The following is a 21360-nucleotide window of genomic DNA, read 5'->3' as shown; positions in this document are numbered from 1 at the left end:
CACAAGTAAGTTAAAAAATGGTACAGTTGGTAATTGTTTATTGGAAAACTTATCCCCTTCTCTAACATTTAGCATCTCTGTGCTAACAAGCTCACAAAATCATTCTGGAGGAATGTGGGTGCTGCAAAGTAGAAAATATCCCACTTAGGTGCTTAAAATGTCCAATATCCAAGCGAACATAAACAAAAACAGATAGTTTTGTGTTTTTAATTTTAGCGTTTTGTTTTTGAAGAGACTTACAGCACACCTAATATTTTTGGTAGACCAATTAGCGTTAATGATAAACGTTATATTGTCTTTTGTGTGGGTGCCACCATTGTTCAGTACATCAATGCGCCCTATCAGAAACTCAAAATTCAAGTAACAGTTCATTGCCCCCTTTTCCTATCAAAATCTCTGAAATACACGAATTCCCAGTTGTGATGCACCTATCATTTCCACTGAAACTACAACTATGGGCAGCACTTCCAATAAACCTCTAATATCATAACAAGCCAGAAGCTTATCATTTGAGCATTGGGTTTTATTGACAATGAATAGATTAATACATAATGCTTATATACATTTTAAAATTATACAATCACTAAAGCAAAAACATTAAACGTTGCTGCCTAACTGTGATCTCAGCACTTCCTGGTTTATAACTCCAAGCGATACGTTATTGCACGTTTAAAGGCGCACTGCAATGTCATTGGTCGATCATCAAAGAAAGGCGGGGACATATCCCCAAACCAGGAAATACACTCATCCTTGAAACCAAACTGAGACGGTCCATTTATTGTCGTGCGAGGGGAAATGAATAGTAATTTATAACTATGTTGTGGCTTGTGGTTGTCGTGGCTTTGTGGAGCCACGGCGGAGCTCTGGATAATGGCTTGGCGAGAACCCCCACGATGGGTTGGCTGCACTGGGAGAGGTTCATGTGTAACATCGACTGTGACAGTGACCCGGAGAACTGCATTAGGTAAAGGTACACTATTGTCGAAAATATCAACCAACTGAAGGTATGTTTAAGTTGTAATGAAATTGTATATCGAGACAAAACGTGTTTCCGCCCGGTTTCGAACCGGGGACCTTTCGCGTGTGAGGCGAACGTGATAACCACTACACTACGGAAACCTACATGCAAAGGGAAGAGGGTTTCATTTATAACCCAGACGTAAGTGATTGGGACAGAATTATAACTGCAGAAGCAAAAGGTGCACCGTAACAGACGAAAATGCGAGAGCCTTCAGACAGGGATTCCGTGACACGCGAGGCCTTGGGCTGATCTCCGACAGCCATACACAGCATTTTAACATGCACTGTTTCCGTAGTGTATTGGTTATCACGTTCGCCTCACACGCGAAAGGTCTTCCCTTCGAAACCGGGCGGAAACACCATTTATGGAGGCTCCATGACATTACATTCATACAGTGAAGGTAGGACGTTGGGCGGGTATTCTAATACGTTTTTACCGCCTTAGTGAGCGACTGTTCATGCAGATGGCAGATGTGATGGTGGATGAGGGTTGGAGAGAAGCCGGCTATCAGTACGTCTGCATCGACGACTGCTGGATGCACTCCAGTCGGGACGCCCGGAGCCGCCTCCAAGCAGACCCCGGTAGATTTCCTGGAGGTATCAAGAAGCTGGCTGATTATGTGAGTGCTTTGCCCACAAAAGCCGCCTTTATGTTGTAATGGTGTGGCTTTTTCGCATATATCACCTTTAATTGTACTGTATTTGAATCACATTGAGGTTCATAATGACGTGCTCACGGTATTTTCTAGAAGTGCAACATCGCCCTCTCCTGGAGAGCTTGCAAATAAATACGTGCTTTGACAGGTGCACGCCAAGGGCCTGAAGTTGGGCATCTATGCAGACGTTGGCAAAACTACCTGTGCAGGATACCCAGGTAGTCTGGGTCACTATGACACGGATGCTCAGACCTTTGCAGAGTGGGAAGTGGACCTGCTCAAATTTGACGGTTGCTCCATGGATTGGACTTTGCTTGGACAAGGCAAGTGTAATATAAAGTAGAGGTAAAACAAAGCATATTAGTGCATGTACATTGTGCTATTATAATTATTTTTTGGTTCAGGCTATGTGAACATGTCCAAAGCGCTCAACAGAACAGGAAGACCAATTCTGTACTCTTGCGAGTGGCCTCTATATGAATGCCGTTTCCAAAAGGTACAATCTAGAGTAGTTTGTACCACCAGGAAGGGTGCTAGTATGTCTACTATAGAGTACAAGTGTTTTGTTTGTACCTCCAGCCTGACTACACTGCCATTGGAGAGACATGTAACCAGTGGCGCAACCTTCCAGATGTTTACGACTCATGGAGCAGCATCAAGTCCATCTTGGACTGGACTGCGATGAATCAGGATGTGGTCGTCCCCTCAGCCGGTCCCGGGGGCTGGAATGATCCAGATATGGTACAACAGATTTTGTGGGTGAGTGAAGCAGTGAAGACCCTGGTATGACATGCAGTCTGTTCTCACTAGCTGGTGATCGGGAACTTTGGACTTAGCTCGGACCAGGAGGAGTCTCAGATGGCACTTTGGGCCATCATGGCGGCCCCGCTCCTCATGTCCAATGACCTGAGGGCCATCTCTCCACGCTCTAAGCAGCTGTTGCAGAACCGCCACATCATTGGCATCAGCCAGGACCCACTGGGCAAACAGGGGTACTGCACTGCCAAGGTGGACAGTTTTGAAGTGTGGGAGAGACCTCTTTCCAACGGCAGGCTAGCCATAGCTGTACTTAACAGACAAGAGATTGGAGGTCCACGCAAGTTTTCCTTACAAGAAGCTCCTGCCTGGAAGATGTGCAACCCGCATTGTGAAGTGACCCAGATCCTGCCTCAGTTTGAGGAGATGGGCCTTCAGACTGGACATCAAGTCAGTGTTAACCCTTCAGGGACCGCTGTTATCATCATCACACCTAGCGGCCAAGCAAAGTTTCAAATTCATGAGATGCACTCATTGGAAAAAGCGGAGGTCCTATAGACCATCAGCAGATTTATTTTTTTTTTAAGTATACATTTACCAACTGGTTTATGGGGATTTATGAAGACTTTCAAGCACAGTAAAGATGAAGAGGCATTCCAAATTTTAACACCTTTATTGAAAATGTGTACTTCATTCAGAAGACTGGGCCACAGCTTAGAACTGGATGACCTGGCCCTGTTGAAAGAACATATGTATTGTTGAACAGGCAGCACAATCAAGTAACAACAAATGTATGATGCTTTGTCTCTGCAAACAGATGCAGTGAATGTAACAGGTCACATGTTTTAAAAAGGAAAACATGTGCCAAGTCTGCTGGAAATATTTTCACAGACTCAAACCAACCACAAAGTATTCATGTTTGACATCTGGATACTTGAGGTGCGCTTTATTTACACATTTATTTTTCAAAACCTGAGTAATTCAACTTTCAATTCCACTTTTCTTGTAACATTGCGATGAACTCAGTGGGTCTCAACTCAAAATTGTCATTGTGCAAAGAGCAGATGGCCTTTAACAGACTCATGAAATAAAGTTGACTTCTGCCATGCATAGCAACAGCACATTCATTTTACCAAGTATGAGCAAATAAGTACTAATATAGGCTGTTAGTGAGTAAAAACAATAATGCTGTAATAAAATATAGGAATATATGCACACAAACCAATGCAGGTTTTCCAGTGCGTTTAGTGGCATATTATATCATGGCTCTTTGCCTTCCTTTTAACCACATACATACTCTTTGATGCACATATAAAGCACTTAGAGTAGAAATGCAACACTTACCTTTCTCTTCTTGTCACCACCCAACTCAAAGTGCTTGCATCTCTTGATGGCCAGCATTCTCTTTGATCTGCAGTTGGGCTCCACACACTCAAGCCTCAACACAATTTTCTTTGTTGTTTTAGCCTGGAAACAAAGTATATTGTTTTATGCAGAGCTTTATACAAAGATTAGCATAACCAGAGGTGCAACTAACCTTTTTACGGAAGATGGGCTTTGTTTGACCACCGTAGCCGCTCTGCTTCCTGTCGTATCTCCTCTTACCTGCAGGATCATTTTTGATTAGCTGCATAAGAATGAGTCTACAGAGGGGGTGTCCTAATTTGCTTAATGGCCATGACCAAAAAGCCGGCCAGGGTGGACATTTTCAAAAACTCCTGTGTGTGTGTGAACGGGTAATTGGTCTATAAAAATATAAATCTTACAAAAAAGGTCGTGCAAATCTGTGGCCATCCAAATTTTTGGCCACAAATGAATGTATGGGAAGCAAACATCTTGAGTGCCATTCATATTGTCAAATCATCTTTCAAGTGACCCTGCCCAATGACAACCATGTATCTCCACTTAATGACTAGTTGGCCTTAACACGAAGTGTTCTCCTGTGTGTCCTATCGTAAGTGCGTAGCTAACAACCATATTTCATAACATGTTCATACAACACCCAACTCCACTACCTGCCAAGTGTCCTTCAAACGTGTATTTCCACTTCAGACCACACCTCCCTAATTTTTGTTTTGAAGACAATGACTCAATGTAACACTAATTCAAGTGTCACCAAACTTAGATTAAGAATATTTTAAGCAAGACGCTCAACATAATGTTCACTTAAGTCTCGTTGATGCTTGCATATCGAAATGAGTCACTAAATTTGCAATTTAACTGAACTATATATGAACAACTGTTGTGTGTCCTAAGTATCCAATTTATGAAAAAGAAGCCATTCCTGCATTCACATGGCCTCACAAAGACATTCCTAGAAAGTCCACTAACCTCACCGTTGGACATAGTTTTCACTAATTAATGGTTTATGCATTTTCCAGGTATTCCTGTACTTTAAATTAGGGATTCTCCCATCAGGGTTTTAGGCTGCTGATTCTGATACTGATTAAGAGAGATGAGTAAGATCGACCGGTATAGATACCAATTTATTGGTCAGGGGCTCCGTTAGACAATTCCAAGGGCATTAAAAAATAAACATTTGGGTAGATTTTTTTTTTGCCTTTGCGTGAAACAATTTTTGTACTATTTGACACAAACCTGTATTTAATTTGATGCATGTTACAAAGTAATACGAATGCATTGGAAATAACTATTTATTAGCTCAACGTATCAAAATTCACAGAATACAAATATCTTTAACAAAAATCTGTCCGGCTCAATTTAAAACAGAACACATCGAGTGTCGAGGTTGCAGGGGTCTCAAACTTTCATCAATATTACAGCTGTCAACTATTTGTGCTTTATCTATGACTCACATTTACATTGTACACTATTTACCAAGCACATCGCCACTAAAACAGTCTGCCCATCATCTTTATGCTATTTTGTGCTCATTTGTCATTATATATGAATGCATAAAGTCTGAATTGAACAGTTATAATTATAAAAACTAAGAGTTGAAGAAAATATTCTTTGACACTTGGGCGAGCTACTCTAAATAAGACACTTAGTATAATGACAAGATAGTAAAGTTGCTCAGTGACACTGGAAAAAGTTAGTACGTACCCCATGTGATATCGCTTGTAGCTTTCCCATGGGACAAAAATAAGCTCAAACTACACATTGCCTGTTTTAAAAACAAAATGTCACTGTGGGAAAAAGTCACATTTGGGGCCTGAAGACCAGAAGCTGAGCATATAACTCTAGCTATCTAGCTGCCGCCAATGTGAAGCACAGCCAGTGACAGCCAAAGCAAAGTTGAACAGCAATAGGTTCGGTAAGAGTGATCAAACACGCTGGCATTGATTGGCGAGCCTGTGTCAAGCTCAATACGAGACATCATTTTGTTGGCAACCATACGTAACACAGCAGACGTGTAGGCCTTGCCGCTGCACACCCATCGTTTTTTCTGATCGGCTTTTAAAAAGGCGTTTCTCGGCATAGGCCGGTCATGTTTATTGTTTTTTATATGGAAATCGGCCGATCGTGGCGGATCAATCAGAGCATCCCCGTTTTAAATACATGCAGTGTTTTTGGGTCAATGTGTGCCCAAGTCATTCTGATAGTGTATGATCAGTTTACATTGCATTTACATTGATTGGCAAATCCACATGATCAAGGCCTAACTCAGACCCAATTTGACATATTTCTAGTTTCTAACAAGATCTAAACTTGGCCTCACCAGAGAGAAAATGTAGTCACCTGAACAATGGTAGGGTAAATTCGGCCTTTACACTACCCTTAAGAAGCTACTTACCCTGTGCATAGAGGGAATCCTTGCCCTTTTTGTACTGGGTAACCTTGTGGGGTTGGTGCTTCTTGCACTTTTTGCAGTAAGTCCTGCGGGTCTTCGGGACGTTCACCTGCGTACATCGACAGAAGACTGTCAATAATTTAGACATGGCAGATTAAATTCTACCAGCGCTTCCAATAAGCAAGATACTAGGATAATAAAATACAATACAGTCAACATATTGATAGGTTTCAGAGTTAAGTCAAGCGGCCATTTTTGATAGTTCAGGAAGCATCACAGCGTCGCAATATTAGCACACGCAATTAAGGTAGCATTAAAGCCTAACTACTTCTCGACACACGTGAATCAAATCGATGTGTCTCTAAACTATGGCAGAGCACAATGCTGATGTTGAGAAATTAAAAATACCACAATGTTAACGTTTGTAAGAGGCCGGCTAACAACAACGCTAGCTAGCAAAGACGATATCGACGGAGGGACAATTTTCATCCTAAGACAACACGATTGCGGCAAAATGGCGGCATAGCTGCATCGTTGAAAACATTAAACGCGTATGTGAGCAATCAAGATGCACCGATTACTTAATAATCTATGAGATAAAGGTTGATTCATCATAGTGCATTCGTGTAGCATTTTCGTACCATGTTCGCGACCCGATGCAGAAGGAAAAGAGGAAGTAAAGCCCCGGAAGCACTTCTTTAAGTGACGTAAGAAGATGAGTAGAGTATTCCGCCCCCTGGTGGTTTGAGCTTTCATGGAAGACCAAAACATACAAATTACAGATTAAAGTGAATAGTTTGAACAATATGTTTATTTATAAATACAATAGATAACGTTTCACCTGCATATGCTAAAAAATAAAATTATAACACTTTCCAACAAAAAGGAAATATACATAATAATAATTTTTAATGTCCACAGTTTCAATAACAACACTACTGTAGCGTAACAACACAGGAATGGAAAGTTGTATTAATGTTTAGCCCTCTTCTACTTGTCACCAAAACTGTCCAGAGGACTGATATGAAAATGAGCAGCGAGAGAGTTTTAAAAAAAGAGGGAAGTAAGCCGTGAGTTCCTCTGTGGGTTGGTTTTATGTTCTCACATCACACACACACACAGAGTCACAAAGTCAGAAGAGACACTTTATGGAGGTTAAATCTTCACAAAGAAGTGAACCTTGGCAGTTGGCTGTCTGATGCAAAGGTAAGTGGCATGTATCTTTGATTCCAAAATACAAATATATATATATATATATATATATATATATATATATATATATATATATATATATATACTGTATATATATATATATAAGTCAAATACATATACAGTAAATCATAGGAATAACATTATGATTATTACAAACCAATACACGGTAAATATTACAGACATACTCTCTATATTAATATATATAAGATTTTCTGTAATAATCATAATGTTATATATATGTGTGTATATATATACTATATTATTATATTTATTTAAATAAAATTCAAAAAAGGATAATGTAAATATGTAAATAGTAAAGAGGCTAACAACTGATTGTTTCACTCTTTTACTGTCTCATTATCACACGTGCAAGTAAACACACGCATGTTCTTTCCTTTGCCACATACTTATCTGCCAGGAAACATCAGGAAAGACAGCATCTTGACAGGTTCCTCCTGAAACAAAGTCACTATGCTTTGCCAGGGTCACAAACAAACAAAGGAGACAAAATAAACAGCTGTCTTCTCCAAAAGTCGGACAATGTTTTAATATGTGAAATATTTAGGCAACAGAATAAAAACGGATACATATAATATACTAATACGCAGTGGGAAATGAAGGCAACACAGCAGTAATATTCACACATATCAATATTGTTTGTTACAGTGTTATAGTGTCTAATATATCCCTATATATTTTATTATTTAAATATTTTGCATATTTGAGTACTGTATCTAGAAAAGGACCACATAAAATGGATTCATCATCATCATCATCATCATCATTATAATTATCCATCCAACCATCTTCTACTTCTCCTGACTGTGTGGCCATTATTATTATCATTATTATTATTATTATTATTATTATTATTATTATTATTATTATTATTATTATTATTATCATTATTATCATTATTATCATTATTATTATTATTATAGTCCAGACACAAGTGTAAAAATAAAACAATTATCGTTGTTGTTGGTGTAATGATACTACTACTGTTACTACTACTGCTAATACAAATAATAATAATAACAATAGTAATAATAGTGCGACTAATAAGAACAATAAGAAGGAGAATACAAAAACATTAGATAAAAATATATTCATTCATTAAAATTTAAACTACATGACAATTATTTGGATTATTGTTGGTGGTGGGGGCGTAATTATACTACTACTACTAATAATAATAAAAATAATAAAATATGTAGTAGTAATAATAATAATAATCATCATCATCACTATTATTATTTATTTATAATGTATTTATTCCTTTATTTTGCATTTTCCTGGGTGAAAATGATCAGCCAGAATTACAATAACTAATGTGCAAACATTCTGGGGGGTGGGGAATGGACATGCTGAAGGGAGAAGAAGACAGTCAGGAGGTGTTGCAATGAAGTGGGGGGGGGTGACACAGCTTGCGTGCGAGTATGAAAAGTGTTAAGCCGATGGCCGTGATGAAGATGATGCTACAGATACTGTGGACTCCATTTGTGTCAGATTAGATCTGCAAGTTGAAGCCAGGCAACAGCATTGCTCTCTCTTTGCAAGCCTGACTGACGCAACTTCCTCATCAGTCTGTCTGTACTCTGGAGTCACTGTGAGTCAATTCCACTTTTAACAATAAAACAACAGAAAAGTCATTCTCGTGGTTAAGACAGACGCACCAATGTCCATTGCGTTGCATTACAGAGGTTGTGGAGCGACAAAAATGCATAGCTGTTGTGGCATTGAAGAGCTGTGGCGCTCCTCAGTTTGCATGGTACAGCCTGATCGCACAGATGATACTGGAGATACAAGGAAGTCCTCACGTTGGTTGGAAATAAGCTTAAGTGCACGCAGTGTGATAAAGGCCAGGTCCAGTATCTGATTAACCGCTGCACTGAATCAACACACGACATTCGAGATGAATAGAGCATATTCACAAGCGTGTCAACCCATAAAGAACTTTAAAGAAGAATCAACATGCTTATTATTGTGGTTGGAGTTAGCACTGGTGGTCCAATATCTGTTCGTCATTGATTGCAGATCAATGTGAACCATGTCCGAGAACATTCTGGAGGACATCTTCATCAAACGCTCCCAACAAAGGAGGAAGACCTCGCCCTTGAACTACAAGGAGAGATTATTCATTCTCACGCGGGACAAACTCTCCTACTACGACTACGATCCGGACAAAGGGGTAATGCGCCACTCAAACTCACCACATATGGCCATTTGAGAATTAGTCAAAACAATGCAAAATACAGTGGAATCCTCAGTGTTTCATCATAGAAAATAATGGGAATGCCAATGATCTGTTCATAAAATGTCATAAAAATGTAAAACACAGTTAAACACAGATAGCCTGAAAAATGCATACATCAGAGTCGTGACAGAATATCCAGCAATTATTCGCCTGTGCCTTTTACGCTGACCCCAGTGAAGGCATTGAATGTGTGCGTTCCATCAGCCCGCACCAGCGTGTAATGGGACAACTGCTTTGAACACAACACGGCAATACATACGCTTTCACACAGGCACCGTCCCGCCTTTTTTACAGCTCGGATTCTAAAATGTTATGTGTTGACTTCACGCACCCCATTCCGTGTCCATGCTTTCACACAGAAAAGCAACATGGAAAAAGTGCGGCTTTTAGAGCAGTGTGAAAGGGGCTACTGTTAACATTAACACATCAAATTAAATTGAACAAAACAGTTAATCATAACTGAAACCAAACATATAAAAGTGACAAATCCATGATGCGATGGTAATTTGCATAAGTGTAAAAAGAAGTTGACCACTGTTAATAGTAAAATGTAATCGACCTTAACTAGCGTAACCCAAATGTAGTTACGTTTGAACAAGTGTAAAAAGAAGAGCACCACTGGTAACAGTAAAAGCACTCAGTCTCCCTTAAATGTAATAGCAGGCGACGACGCTTGAATTGGATGAAAGTCAGCTTTACTGTACATAACACCGATCTTCTTATCTTCTTTTAACACCCCTTGTTGCATCGCAGGAAAGCCGTAAACAAGCCAAAGAAAAAGCAAAACACGCACAGAGCTAATACTTCGACAGCAGTTCAGATTTCCAAAGTTTCGTGCGGCTTCCGAGGCGTATTTTCCTTGCAAATTGTGGTCGAAATTCAAAACTGCACATCCTCAGGAGGCAGGTGAACTTGTCAGAGTCAGCGCTTTTGTACTTTTCGTCTTGTCATCACAGAAGCGTAAAGGTTTGCGGGGCTCCATCGACCTGGACAGGATCAAGTGCGTGGAGACGGTACAGACGGAGCCCAACAGCCCTCAGGAGCGCATGCACGCATTCCAGGTGTCTTCATTTTTTTGGACCTTTGAAAAACCATTGTGATGTTTCCAAATAAAAATGGCTGCCATGGGTCTGGTGAACATTGGTTTATAAGAAGTGAAACCAATGGAGCAGATTGGGGCTTTCAAGGTAGCAGCAGGTGTTAATAGGCCACTCCGGTGTCACCGCATAGGAAGTAGAAGTCGACAATGACTTGTTTGTAATATATATTTTTTGTGGTCACAGGTGATTTACGACGAGGGGCCGCTGTACATCTTTGCCAAGACCGAGGAAGTCCGGGCTCAGTGGATAAAGAAGCTGAAAGAAAGTCAGCAATGCAAACTGCTTTGCATGTGATATCATCACGATTATCATATCTCATTGAGGAAGAGTGTGCTAATGCATACACACTGTATGGGTGTGTGCATTGTGTGCAGTGGTGCAGTTTAACAAGGACCTGATGCAGAAGTACCACCCTTGCTTTTGGATAGACGGCATGTGGCTGTGCTGCCAGCAGGAAGTCAAACAAGCGGTGGGCTGCAAGGTTCTGGATAGTAAGAATGGTAAGCACAAAACACTCTTCTTTGTTGGAAGAGCCCACAATGGATCGCTCAGACTTCTGTGTGTCTTTAACAGGCTTCATGTCCAAATCTTCACGAAGGGGATCGCGCAAACCTCTTCCCCCGACTCCGTCAGAGGTAAACAAACACATTTACTCATCATTACATCTGCCAAGGTTGAACTGTTAACTAAAAAAAGGTTGTGTTGGTTTACAAAAGATGGCACGAGAGGACAGGATTGTACCATTTGTCTGGGGATGGTGGGGGTGCTGGTAGACTAAAACGGCAAAAAGAGAATATACAGTGGTGTGAAAAAGTGTTCGTCCCCTTCCTGATTTCTTATTTTTTTGCATGTGTGTCACACTTAAATGTTTCAGATCATCAAACAAATTTAAATGTTAGTCTAGTCAATGACAACACATCTGAACACAAAATGCAGTTTTTGAACGAGCAAACCACAGTGAGAGCCACTATCCAAAAATGGCAAACACATGGAACAGTGGTGAACTGGTAGCCAATCAAAATTACCCCAGGAGCGCAACGACAACTTATCCAAGAGGTCACAAAAGACCCCACAACAACATCCAAAGAACTGCAAGCCTCACTTGCCTCAGTTAAGGTCAGTGTTCATCACTCCACTATAAGAAAGACACTGGGCAAATACGGCCTGCATGGCAGAGTTCCAAGACAAAAACCACTGCTGAACAAAAACAACATTAAGGCTTGTCCCAATTTTGCCAGAAAACATCTTGATGGTCCCCAAGACCTTTGGGAAAACACTCTGTGGTCTGACGAGACAAAAGTTGAACCTTCTAGAAGGTATGTGTTCCATTACATCTGGAGTAAAAGTAACGCCGCTTTTCAGAAAAAGAACATCATACCAACAGTAAAATATGGTGGTGGTAGTTGAAGATCTGGGTCTGGGGCTGTGTTGCTGCTTCAGGACCTGGAAAACTGTGATAAATGGAACCATGAAAAACCAAAATGGAACCAAAAAATCCCGAAGGAGAATGTTTGTGCCATTTGTGACTCAAATGGCAAAAAGATCAAATAAATTTGTCTAACAAAAGTGTTCCTGCCCGTTTGTTAGTTAGCAGGCAACTTCATGGTTGATGGAGGATAATAATGACAGGAACATAGCATTTTTAGCAACAGCACTGTACTATATTTGTTTTAGGAGTGTACCACCATTGATTCTGGGGTACTTCAATGGTGACTTCAAAGGCAAAAAGACTAAATTAACTCCTTTACCAAAAGTGAAAAAAATGTGTTTGTTGTTTGTTAGGTAGCAGACTACTTCCTGGTCTAAGGATGACGTAAGATGAGAGGACCGTAGCATTTTTGATTATGGATTATTAGGCAGTTCCTTCACGACTCTAACAGCAAAAAGAAAAAGTATTTCCTATAACAAAAATGACAAAAGAAAACAAAGAATGTGCTGTGTTTGTTGTTTGCTTGCCTGGCTGTATGCTAGTTTGCAGGCTACTCCCTGGTTTACAGAGAATGACGCAATGGGACTGTACCATTTACCATTTTTCATTCTAGGGTGGTGCTGGTGTGTGGGTGTGTGTGTGTGGGGGGGGGGGTGTCATCGATACTCAGATGGCATAGAGAGAAAGTAAATTACTGTAACAAAAGTGAAAATGGTTAATTAGCAAGCAGACTACTTCCTGGTTTACAGAGAATGATGTAAGACAAAGTGACTGTACCATGTTTGATTTAGTAGCGGGGGAAACGGTTTGAAAACGGTTGAAAAAGTTGTATAGCACTGAAATTTGTGTTTGTTTGTCCATTTGTTTATTAGGTAACAGCTACTTCCTGGTTTACGGAGAAAGATGTACATTGACTATGTAGCCGGTCTGTAAAATAGATTCTGCGTTGTGTTCTTTGATGTTTGTGAGTGACGAGGGGACAGCTGTAGTTCTCTTGGCAGCCAGAGGGGGCGTTTATTCTCTGTGCACAACCAGTGCACAACAAATAAAATGTACAGCAACTTGAATAAGCTTCATGCACACGTCTCCTCTCCTGGTGCCGTGACCCGGATATAGTTATAGTTATGTTATTTTTTCTTTCCAATTTTAGTTGTGTGTCTTTAATTACTGGGGGCTTGAGAGATAGTGTTAAAAGAAAATCTATATTTTTGTTTTGCAAAGATGTGAAAACTGCATATTGCTTTAGGAAACTGACTCTGTTGAGGCAGATGGATCATTTTGGCCAAATCAGTGCGCTGGGAAAATACTTCATTGTCATGGCACTATAGGTAGCCTTATTGTTTACAGAACTTTCGTAACAAGATAGCGTCTTATAGGAAAGAGTTACAGCATTGATAATCATGTTTGTTTCTTTTGGGATGGAATGGGATGGGAACATTGAGACGACCGAACACTTGTTTTGTGAGTGCATACACAGTAAGGTACTATGGGATGATGAACATTATTCACTTAGTTTATGTTATTATTGGTTCTTTATGTACAAACTATTTATTTGATTTGCTTTATTTTTTTATAGAACAGCTTGCTTGGACATATTCTTTTTTGGAATGTTACTTAAAGTTGATGCCACAGTTGTGTGTATACAGTATATGTAGTATGTGTCTGTGTGTGTGTGTGTGAGAGTTGTAATAAAAAAATTAAAAACTAAAAGTTTGGTAGCAGGCTACTTCCTGGTGCATGCGGAATGACATAAAACAATGGGACTGTACCATTTTTGATACTGGGGTGGGGGGAAACCAGTTACATCATCACTCAAATGGCAAAGAGAAACTACATTCTTAAGAAAGAAAGTGAAAAAAATAGTGTTTTGTTTTGCCAATGTGTTTGCTAATTAGCAGACTATTTCCTGGTTCATGGAGAATGACATAAGACTAAAAGGACTCTACCATGTGCATTCTGGGACAGGGGGAACTTTTCCAACATCACTTGAGTAGCGAAAAGTGAAAAAAATTTCATGATCACCATTTCAATTGGAATCTGCATGAAAATGTAATGCCATTTTTTTTTATAATATGATGGCGATGTCACCATTTTGTTAACTAGCCACCAAATAAACATGGTCTCTCCTTTGCGTTGTTTTTAAGGAGAAGCCTGTTCGGCCGTTACCTCCGCAGCCCCCTGAGTCGGACGCCCCCTGCGTTGGTATGAGCGTCACCGCTCAGTACAACCACCCGGCCATGATGCCACACGACCTGGAGCTGAGGAAGGATGAGGAGTACACCATCCTAGAGATGTCCGACCCAAACTGGTGGAAAGCCAGGGACAAATACGGGTGAGGGACCATACACACAGGGACCACCTCCATGAGGTCAACTAATCAGTGAATTTTATTTTGCAGGAATGAAGGTTATATACCCAGTAATTATGTGGTGCAAGCTGCAAACTGCTTAGAAAGATATGAGTGAGTACTGACATGAATATAAAAATACTAACTTCCTTGAAATATTGTACAAAAATGTCACAAAACTATTGTTTGTTTTCAAAGTTGGTATTGCAAGAATACAAACCGTAGCCAGGCAGAGAAGCTACTGAAAACTGAGGTAAATATAATGAATGAAAAAATGGTTCTATACTCTTTGGACACTTTATTTGGGGCACCCGCATAATCTAAATCCAAGCGCTTAATTGGAAATTCTGCTTTGTTCATTTAATAATATTAATATTTTTTTAAATTACGGTTGTAGTTTTCAGCCGCACTGTTTAACTGCAATGCGTCAGACTGAGAGCCAATATTTTGGATGTCTGACCCTGCAGAATAAAGATGGCGGCTTCTTGGTGCGAGACTCAAGCAAGCCAGGGAAGTACACAGTGTCTCTATTCAGTAAAGGAGGCGGGTGAGTGTTACGCTCTGCTGCATCATCTACTGTACATCCTGTATCCATTGGATACATGTGTAGCAGAAAGAAGAAGTGTAACAAAGAACAAACTGTGTCACACATAGGGAGAGGGGGGGTGTTCAGATGTAAATAATTTATGCAAAACTTATCTTGCTGCTATCTGTTCAGTAGATAAAAATAATATGACATGCTCATGCAGCCGTGAGCGTGTCATGTGACAATTTCACTCTCCTGTCTGCAGAGAGACTGGTGGGCTCTGCAAACATTACAACATCTGCACCACACCGAAAGGACAGTTCTATTTGGCCGAAAAGCACAACTTTTGCACCATCCCTGAGCTAATTAACTACCATCAGCATAATGCAGCAGGTAAATAATTGTTTACGTGCAACTTTATCATCAACGTTTTTTTTAAAGGATGAAATAATGTTGTGTTATCTCCTTCACTAGGTATGTTCAGTAGGCTGAAACACATCGTGTCCAACCGGGCACGACCTCCATCAACAGCAGGTCTTGGTTATGGTAAGTGGCACTGGATAACTGGAGAACCATGTTTTTAAATATATTTATGTACTGTACATACAGTATATTCAGTTTAACACTTTTTATTTAAATACATTCATTGTTATTTTCAACGGTAGAATAACGTTATTTCTCCATGAAATGTCCATTCAAGTACTAAGAATGTAGTTAAATCGTTTAAAGACTACATTACCCATGATGCTGTAGGAGCACAAAGGCGGAAGTAAAGATGAGATACTCGTAAGCAAAAACGCCAGAAAGATGGATTGATAAACGGACAGATTGAGAACATTGAGCGCAGCTCACGGCTGTATGGAAGATGACACCAAATCTCTTTCATATTAAGGTGTTGAAAATGGCGGTTGTTGTCTATGGGTTAAAGACTTATTACCCATAAGGCAGTAAGCACCAAACCGGAAGTACATATCATCATGCCGCTAGTTAGCAAAACCACTACGTAGATGGGCATGCATATATATATATATATATATATATATATCACGTATATATACATAGACATACACAGATAAATAAAATATTTCGATAATTATCGATCTGAATACTACCTTACGTACCTTACCTTAATTTTAAATAAAAGTTGAGACAGCGTGAGAATGCTGGTTGTTGTTTAAATACTCAAATACCCATAATGCCATCCTAACGAAAAAGAGGAAATATAAATAACAATTACGATAGATCATAATAGTAATAAGCACAATAATAGTATTACTAATAATAGATTGATAAAAAACAAATAAGATGTATCTATTCTGTCTTCTTTTCCAGATACGTGGGAGCTGGACCCCTCCTGCCTCACCTTTATCAGGGTCCTGGGCACGGGTCAGTTTGGAGTGGTGCAGTATGGAAAATGGAAGGGCCAGCAGGATGTGGCTATTAAGATGATTAAAGCGGGCTCCATGTCAGAGGAGGAGTTCATTGAGGAAGCCAAGATCATGATGTAAGATCAATCAATCAATCAAAAAAGTCTGTCTTGGCAACTCATCATATTGAAACTTGTCAAATAGGAAGCTCCACCATGAGAACCTGGTCCAGTTGTACGGAGTGTGCACCAAACAAAGCAGCATGTACATTGTAACCGAGTTCCTGTCCAACGGCTGCCTGCTCACCTACCTCAGGGAGGGCCTCAGGCACCCGACGTCCGTGCAGCTCCTGGAGATGTGCAAGGACGTTTCAGAGGGAATGGCGTACCTGGAGTCCAAGCAATACATCCACCGGGATCTGGTGAGAGAAGAATCAATTCGCAATCAAGATGAAACAATTCAAGTATGTTGAATTCCCCTCCAGGCTGCAAGGAACTGCTTGGTGGATGGCAACGGTACAGTCAAAGTGGCTGACTTTGGGCTATCCAGGTAAAATGATACCACTTGACTAACGTAATAATAACAAATATTAACATTAGTGTCTACCTCCTGTTGCATCAGATACGTCTTAGACGACGAGTACACAAGCTCAGCCGGGTCTAAATTCCCAGTCCGGTGGTCGCCTCCGGAGGTTCTCCTATACTGCCGATTCAGCAGCAAGTCGGACATCTGGGCTTACGGTGTGTTTGTGATTGTGTAAAAATAACCGTAAATATAGGGTCATTTCTTGGCTGAAGTGAAAAGTGTGATGGTAACCGTAGAGCCAGAAATATAACTTATTGAGACAATGGAAAGGCTGCTCAGTACAATATTAGCAATACAATTTATTACATATCAACATCCTATCCCATGTTGATGTCACAGACGCAACACAAATTGTTGCAATACCTAGAAAACATCACTAGGTGACTAGGTTTTGCTTCGTTTTCCTTTAATTTATTTTTATCACACAGAAGTTAACTTCTTTTTATACTTTATGACTTAAAAAAAGACTGAAAAACATTTCCTGTTTGATTAATAAAGGTTTTATAACCAGCTATTTCACTTTTTAATAGTTTCCTATAGAGAAATTGTTGTGAAATTGAACGTCAAAGCAGCCTCACTGAAAAGATTGTGTTGGACTTTGGAGGTTTTGCTGTAGAACCCTGCAAAATGATGTTGTAATGGCCATGCCAGGCCAGTAGTCGGTGATGTTAAAACAGTTGAAGTTAGGGATGTCCCGATACGGTCTTCAGGATCGGCTGCCGATCCGCTGCATTTGTGAAGATTGGATAATATCGGCTTCCGCCAGCGTTTGTAACTCTGAGCCACACTTCGACATGGTGGGTGCAATAATGCACCTCAAAGCTGGTTGCCACTCGACTTGCGCCACCCGCAAGAAGAAGAAAACACAACACCGCCATGCAGACATGTCTGCGGTGTACCGTGGTGAAGTTAGTTTCACGTTGGATGTTGGATATTCGGCTCTGTAGCTACAGCAGTAGTCCCCTCTCACTGTGCCGGACTGCTGCATCGTGGTGTAGGGAGCTCGCATGGGAAGTGCCGCTCTAACCGCTGGTTGTTTATAATAGGGGCCGCACAAACACTGCTAAACATGTCGAAATGGTGGCGAAAAACATTGGAAACTCCTCTGTTATGGAGCGTGAATGGAAGCTTGCAGGGTTTGCTCAGTTTAGTTAGTGCAGCTCTGTGTTTTGCACGACTCAGGTTGGATGAGGATATTGGATGTTGTGTTTTACTGCTTTAAGGTAAGGACCATTTTACAATGTCCACTGAGTGAAAAAAGAGGAGAGGCACGTTTATTTTATTTCAACTTTGTCAGTTGCCATTCTCAACACACACAACACATTCCAGCCTTCAAAATACCAGCGCTCTTTGTCACATTTGTCTAATTGCGCAAACAAAATACGGGTGCCATTAAATTATCTTACATTAACGCCACGATTGGAATGACATCTGTGACTACATCTTCCTTAATCACAAGAACGGGCATTACAGTTCGTTGAAGATTTTGTAGCAATATGTGCTCAGGCTGACATCCCGTTAGAAAAGTTAGCTAAGCTACCGTACATCCATTTCTCAATTACTGGACAAAATGGGCCAATGATGTATTGCATCAATAAATGTAAGGATTTTTGCATTTTATTTACTAACTCAAATAGCACACACTCTGGTAAAATAAGAAATGGAAAAGGTAAAAAAACAAATTCTAAAAAATTAAAACGGAATTTGGGGAAAAAATAAAACGGATTTCATAGCACCCTAAGAGAGTTTGTAAAAAAAAAATCATGTATCGTAAATCACACCACAAATTGATCTATAACCATGTCACATGATTAGTCCTATCCTGAAAGTATTTGGCACACCCATTTTTTCCAATTTTATCTTTTATTGGATGGACTTTTATTGGATTAGGGACCTGACTCACAGAGGTTTGTTACAAAAGCCAAACAATATTGTTGTGTAATAAAAAGGTAAATTCAGCAATACTTTGGTTGCATTATTTTTAATGCTTTGAAGAGCTATTTTCATAACCATATTCAATCCCACAAATTCACGTTTGGAACAAAAGCTTATTATTATCAAAAAAAGGAAAAACAAAAAAAAAACGATCGGACTGGCAAGACTGAAAAAAGAATCCAATCGGATCGGAAGCCAAAAAATGTGGATCGGGACATCCCTAGTTGAAGTTAGACATAAAAACGACTGCTTTAATCTAACATATCCAGTTACTGTTTAAAATGTCACATTATTAATTGTCAGAATGCTTTTCTCAGGGATTCTCATGTGGGAGGTGTACAGTTTGGGGAGGCTTCCGTATGACCGGCTGAACAACAACGAAATAGTGGATCGGGTGTCCCGAGGCCTCCGACTGTACCGTCCTCAACTGGCGTGCGACAAAGTCTACAGCATCATGTCGAGTTGCTGGCTAGAAGTAAGTATAAATATTATTTATGTATGCATATTGAAATTGTGTGTATGTATGTTTTATATATCTGCTGAATTTCTGTGTGTTTTTTTGTTTTTGTTTCTAGAAGGCAGACGAGAGGCCCACCTTTGTGGAGCTGGTGTTCACTGTTCAGGATTTGTTGTATGAACTCCAGTAGATCACAGCATCACAACAAGAAGCCTGGAATATGAATACAGTGTTCCCTCACTCTATCACGGTTCACCTTTCGCGGATTCGCTGTTTTGCTGATTTTTTTTTTTTGTGCTTTTTTTTTTTTATTACATTGTATGAACGCTGTGACAGGCTGAGCCTGGCTCTTTAAGAAGAATTGCATTGTGGGAAGGTGAGTGTCTCTCTTCCCTCGCTCAGCTATCTGCACCGCCCATTGTTTTCTGCGTCCTGATTGGCTGTAGACCTTTGTCAATCAATCTCCTTCGTGCCGCCTTGCGAGTCTCCTGTGTCATCGCTAGCTTGTACATAAATCTTCGCTTCGAAGGACTGCAGCAATATGTTTAAACAAGAATACAAAAATGCTACGGTACAGCGGAACGGCGCCAGGACGAAAAGGCACGGTCACAGGAGAAAAATACACATGAGTGACTTAAAGGGGACATATTATACAAATTTTCGGGCCTTTGTATTGAGTTCTGGACTCCTATAGAGCAGCTACACACGATAACCCACACAAAGCTTTCTAGATCTTCCAGACTCTGTACCTCTTCCCGCAGTGTTTACTTGGGTTTCCTGCCTCCCACCCAAACAGTCTGTGTAATTTACTCCACGCCCTGCCCTCCTCCAGGTACGCCTCCCAGAGAGCCCACTCCGCTATGATTGGTCACACTCCTTCCGCTCGCAGTATGCACACTCTACAGTATAATGCTACACAGACAACTGCTTTTGTCTGATTACTTACACAAAACAAACACAGTTAGGACATTGATAAATTGCTACTTACAGCTTGCTCTTCTGACTCTTCAACACAACCAAGTTGGAAAGGCCTTGGACTTCAGCAACAGTTTGGCGGATAGTCCAGCTCACCAAACAGTCCCGTTTGAAGTGCCGTTGACAGATAAGCATATTTTTCTCTTACTGGTCGGGAATCAGCAACTCCAATCACTTCTGCCTGATGCTTGCCTCTTTAGGCACACCCAAACAAACATTTCCTGGGAGCCATACATGCTAATACGGGGAACAGAGCAGAGCGGGGGCAGGGCAGGCCTACAGCGTTTAGTGTACAAGGAAGTCCGGGTTGCGTTGACGTCAGTGGAACTCGGTAGTTTAAAAAAAAAAAATTCAAACACAGCGTGCAGAGCCATCCAAAACTGCTTTCAGGTCTCACTTCCAAGTGCGCAAACCTCATTATCTGACGCGTTGGCATCGTTTGACATGAGAACACAACATTGTAACAACATTTATAGTTCAGAAAAGAAGAAGAGCATTATTGGTCCCCTTTATTAATTTATTGTGTCCTACCTGTAGGTTGATCATTAAAATTCAAACAAAGGTTTGAACTTTGAGAGTGTTTAAACAAGAGAGAAATGTGATCAAATGTTCATGCCTGTCTGAGAAAAGTGTATGGTGAGGCGTTTTACAGCTTTAAAACACATCTAATCATTGTAAAAACAATGAAGTTGGCTACTTCGAGGATTTCACTTTTTTGGGAACCTATTTCCCGCGATAAACGAGGGAACACTGTACAGCGTTTACAATGTTTAAAATGTTATATTGTGTTGACATAGCTCACACGTCATTCATATCTACCGGACTAGAATGCTTTGTTGAACTCAAAAGGGACAATCTGACTTGAAGAGTTTCAATGTTTAAGTTAGCTTTTTAAATGCATATCTCAATGCACAAATAAAAGTTTAGTGTATGTAAAAATGTCTCCCCTTTTTATGTCGCACATCAATAATTGAAGTGTTAAAT

General features: G+C 40.3%; 3 protein-coding genes and 1 non-coding gene across 5 annotated transcripts; 2 read left to right on the top strand and 2 right to left on the bottom strand.

Annotated features, from left to right (window-relative positions):
- Positions 1 to 727: 727 nt before the first annotated feature.
- gla (galactosidase, alpha) lies at positions 728 to 3784 on the top strand. 2 transcript variants are annotated; one of them, XM_054791489.1, is made up of 6 exons: positions 728 to 964; positions 1466 to 1640; positions 1825 to 1999; positions 2081 to 2172; positions 2256 to 2417; positions 2487 to 3781. In XM_054791489.1, the coding sequence occupies exons 1-6, from the start codon at positions 816 to 818 to the stop codon at positions 2988 to 2990; spliced, it is 1257 nt and encodes a 418-aa protein (XP_054647464.1). In that variant the 5' UTR covers positions 728 to 815; the 3' UTR covers positions 2991 to 3781. The 2 variants fall into 2 exon arrangements, with proteins under 2 accessions (XP_054647464.1, XP_054647465.1); XM_054791490.1 differs by having other exon boundaries at positions 813 to 1421; positions 1485 to 1640; positions 2487 to 3784.
- trnav-cac (transfer RNA valine (anticodon CAC)) lies at positions 1047 to 1119 on the bottom strand. The gene has a single exon. It is a non-coding gene; the product is annotated as a tRNA-Val (tRNA).
- Positions 3087 to 6884, bottom strand: rpl36a (ribosomal protein L36A). Its single transcript, XM_054791492.1, has 5 exons — positions 6828 to 6884; positions 6190 to 6295; positions 3970 to 4037; positions 3777 to 3899; positions 3087 to 3167 (listed from the first exon to the last, which is right to left on the bottom strand). Exons 1-5 carry the CDS (start codon positions 6828 to 6830, stop codon positions 3147 to 3149), a joined length of 321 nt encoding a protein of 106 aa, XP_054647467.1. The 5' UTR covers positions 6831 to 6884; the 3' UTR covers positions 3087 to 3146.
- Positions 6885 to 7285: 401 nt separating this feature from the next.
- Positions 7286 to 21299, top strand: btk (Bruton agammaglobulinemia tyrosine kinase). The gene is made up of 18 exons (XM_054791487.1): positions 7286 to 7392; positions 9436 to 9589; positions 10612 to 10716; positions 10939 to 11020; positions 11130 to 11255; positions 11329 to 11390; positions 14329 to 14516; positions 14583 to 14645; positions 14730 to 14784; positions 14999 to 15078; positions 15323 to 15450; positions 15532 to 15603; positions 16390 to 16561; positions 16629 to 16845; positions 16909 to 16973; positions 17046 to 17164; positions 19262 to 19419; positions 19520 to 21299. Exons 2-18 carry the CDS (start codon positions 9449 to 9451, stop codon positions 19589 to 19591), a joined length of 1905 nt encoding a protein of 634 aa, XP_054647462.1. The 5' UTR covers positions 7286 to 7392; positions 9436 to 9448; the 3' UTR covers positions 19592 to 21299.
- Positions 21300 to 21360: the final 61 nt, after the last annotated feature.

This window comes from Dunckerocampus dactyliophorus, chromosome 11 (assembly GCF_027744805.1).
Source record: "Dunckerocampus dactyliophorus isolate RoL2022-P2 chromosome 11, RoL_Ddac_1.1, whole genome shotgun sequence".
Lineage (NCBI taxonomy): Eukaryota > Metazoa > Chordata > Actinopteri > Syngnathiformes > Syngnathidae > Dunckerocampus > Dunckerocampus dactyliophorus.
This window is presented reverse-complemented; position numbering and strand designations above follow the sequence as displayed.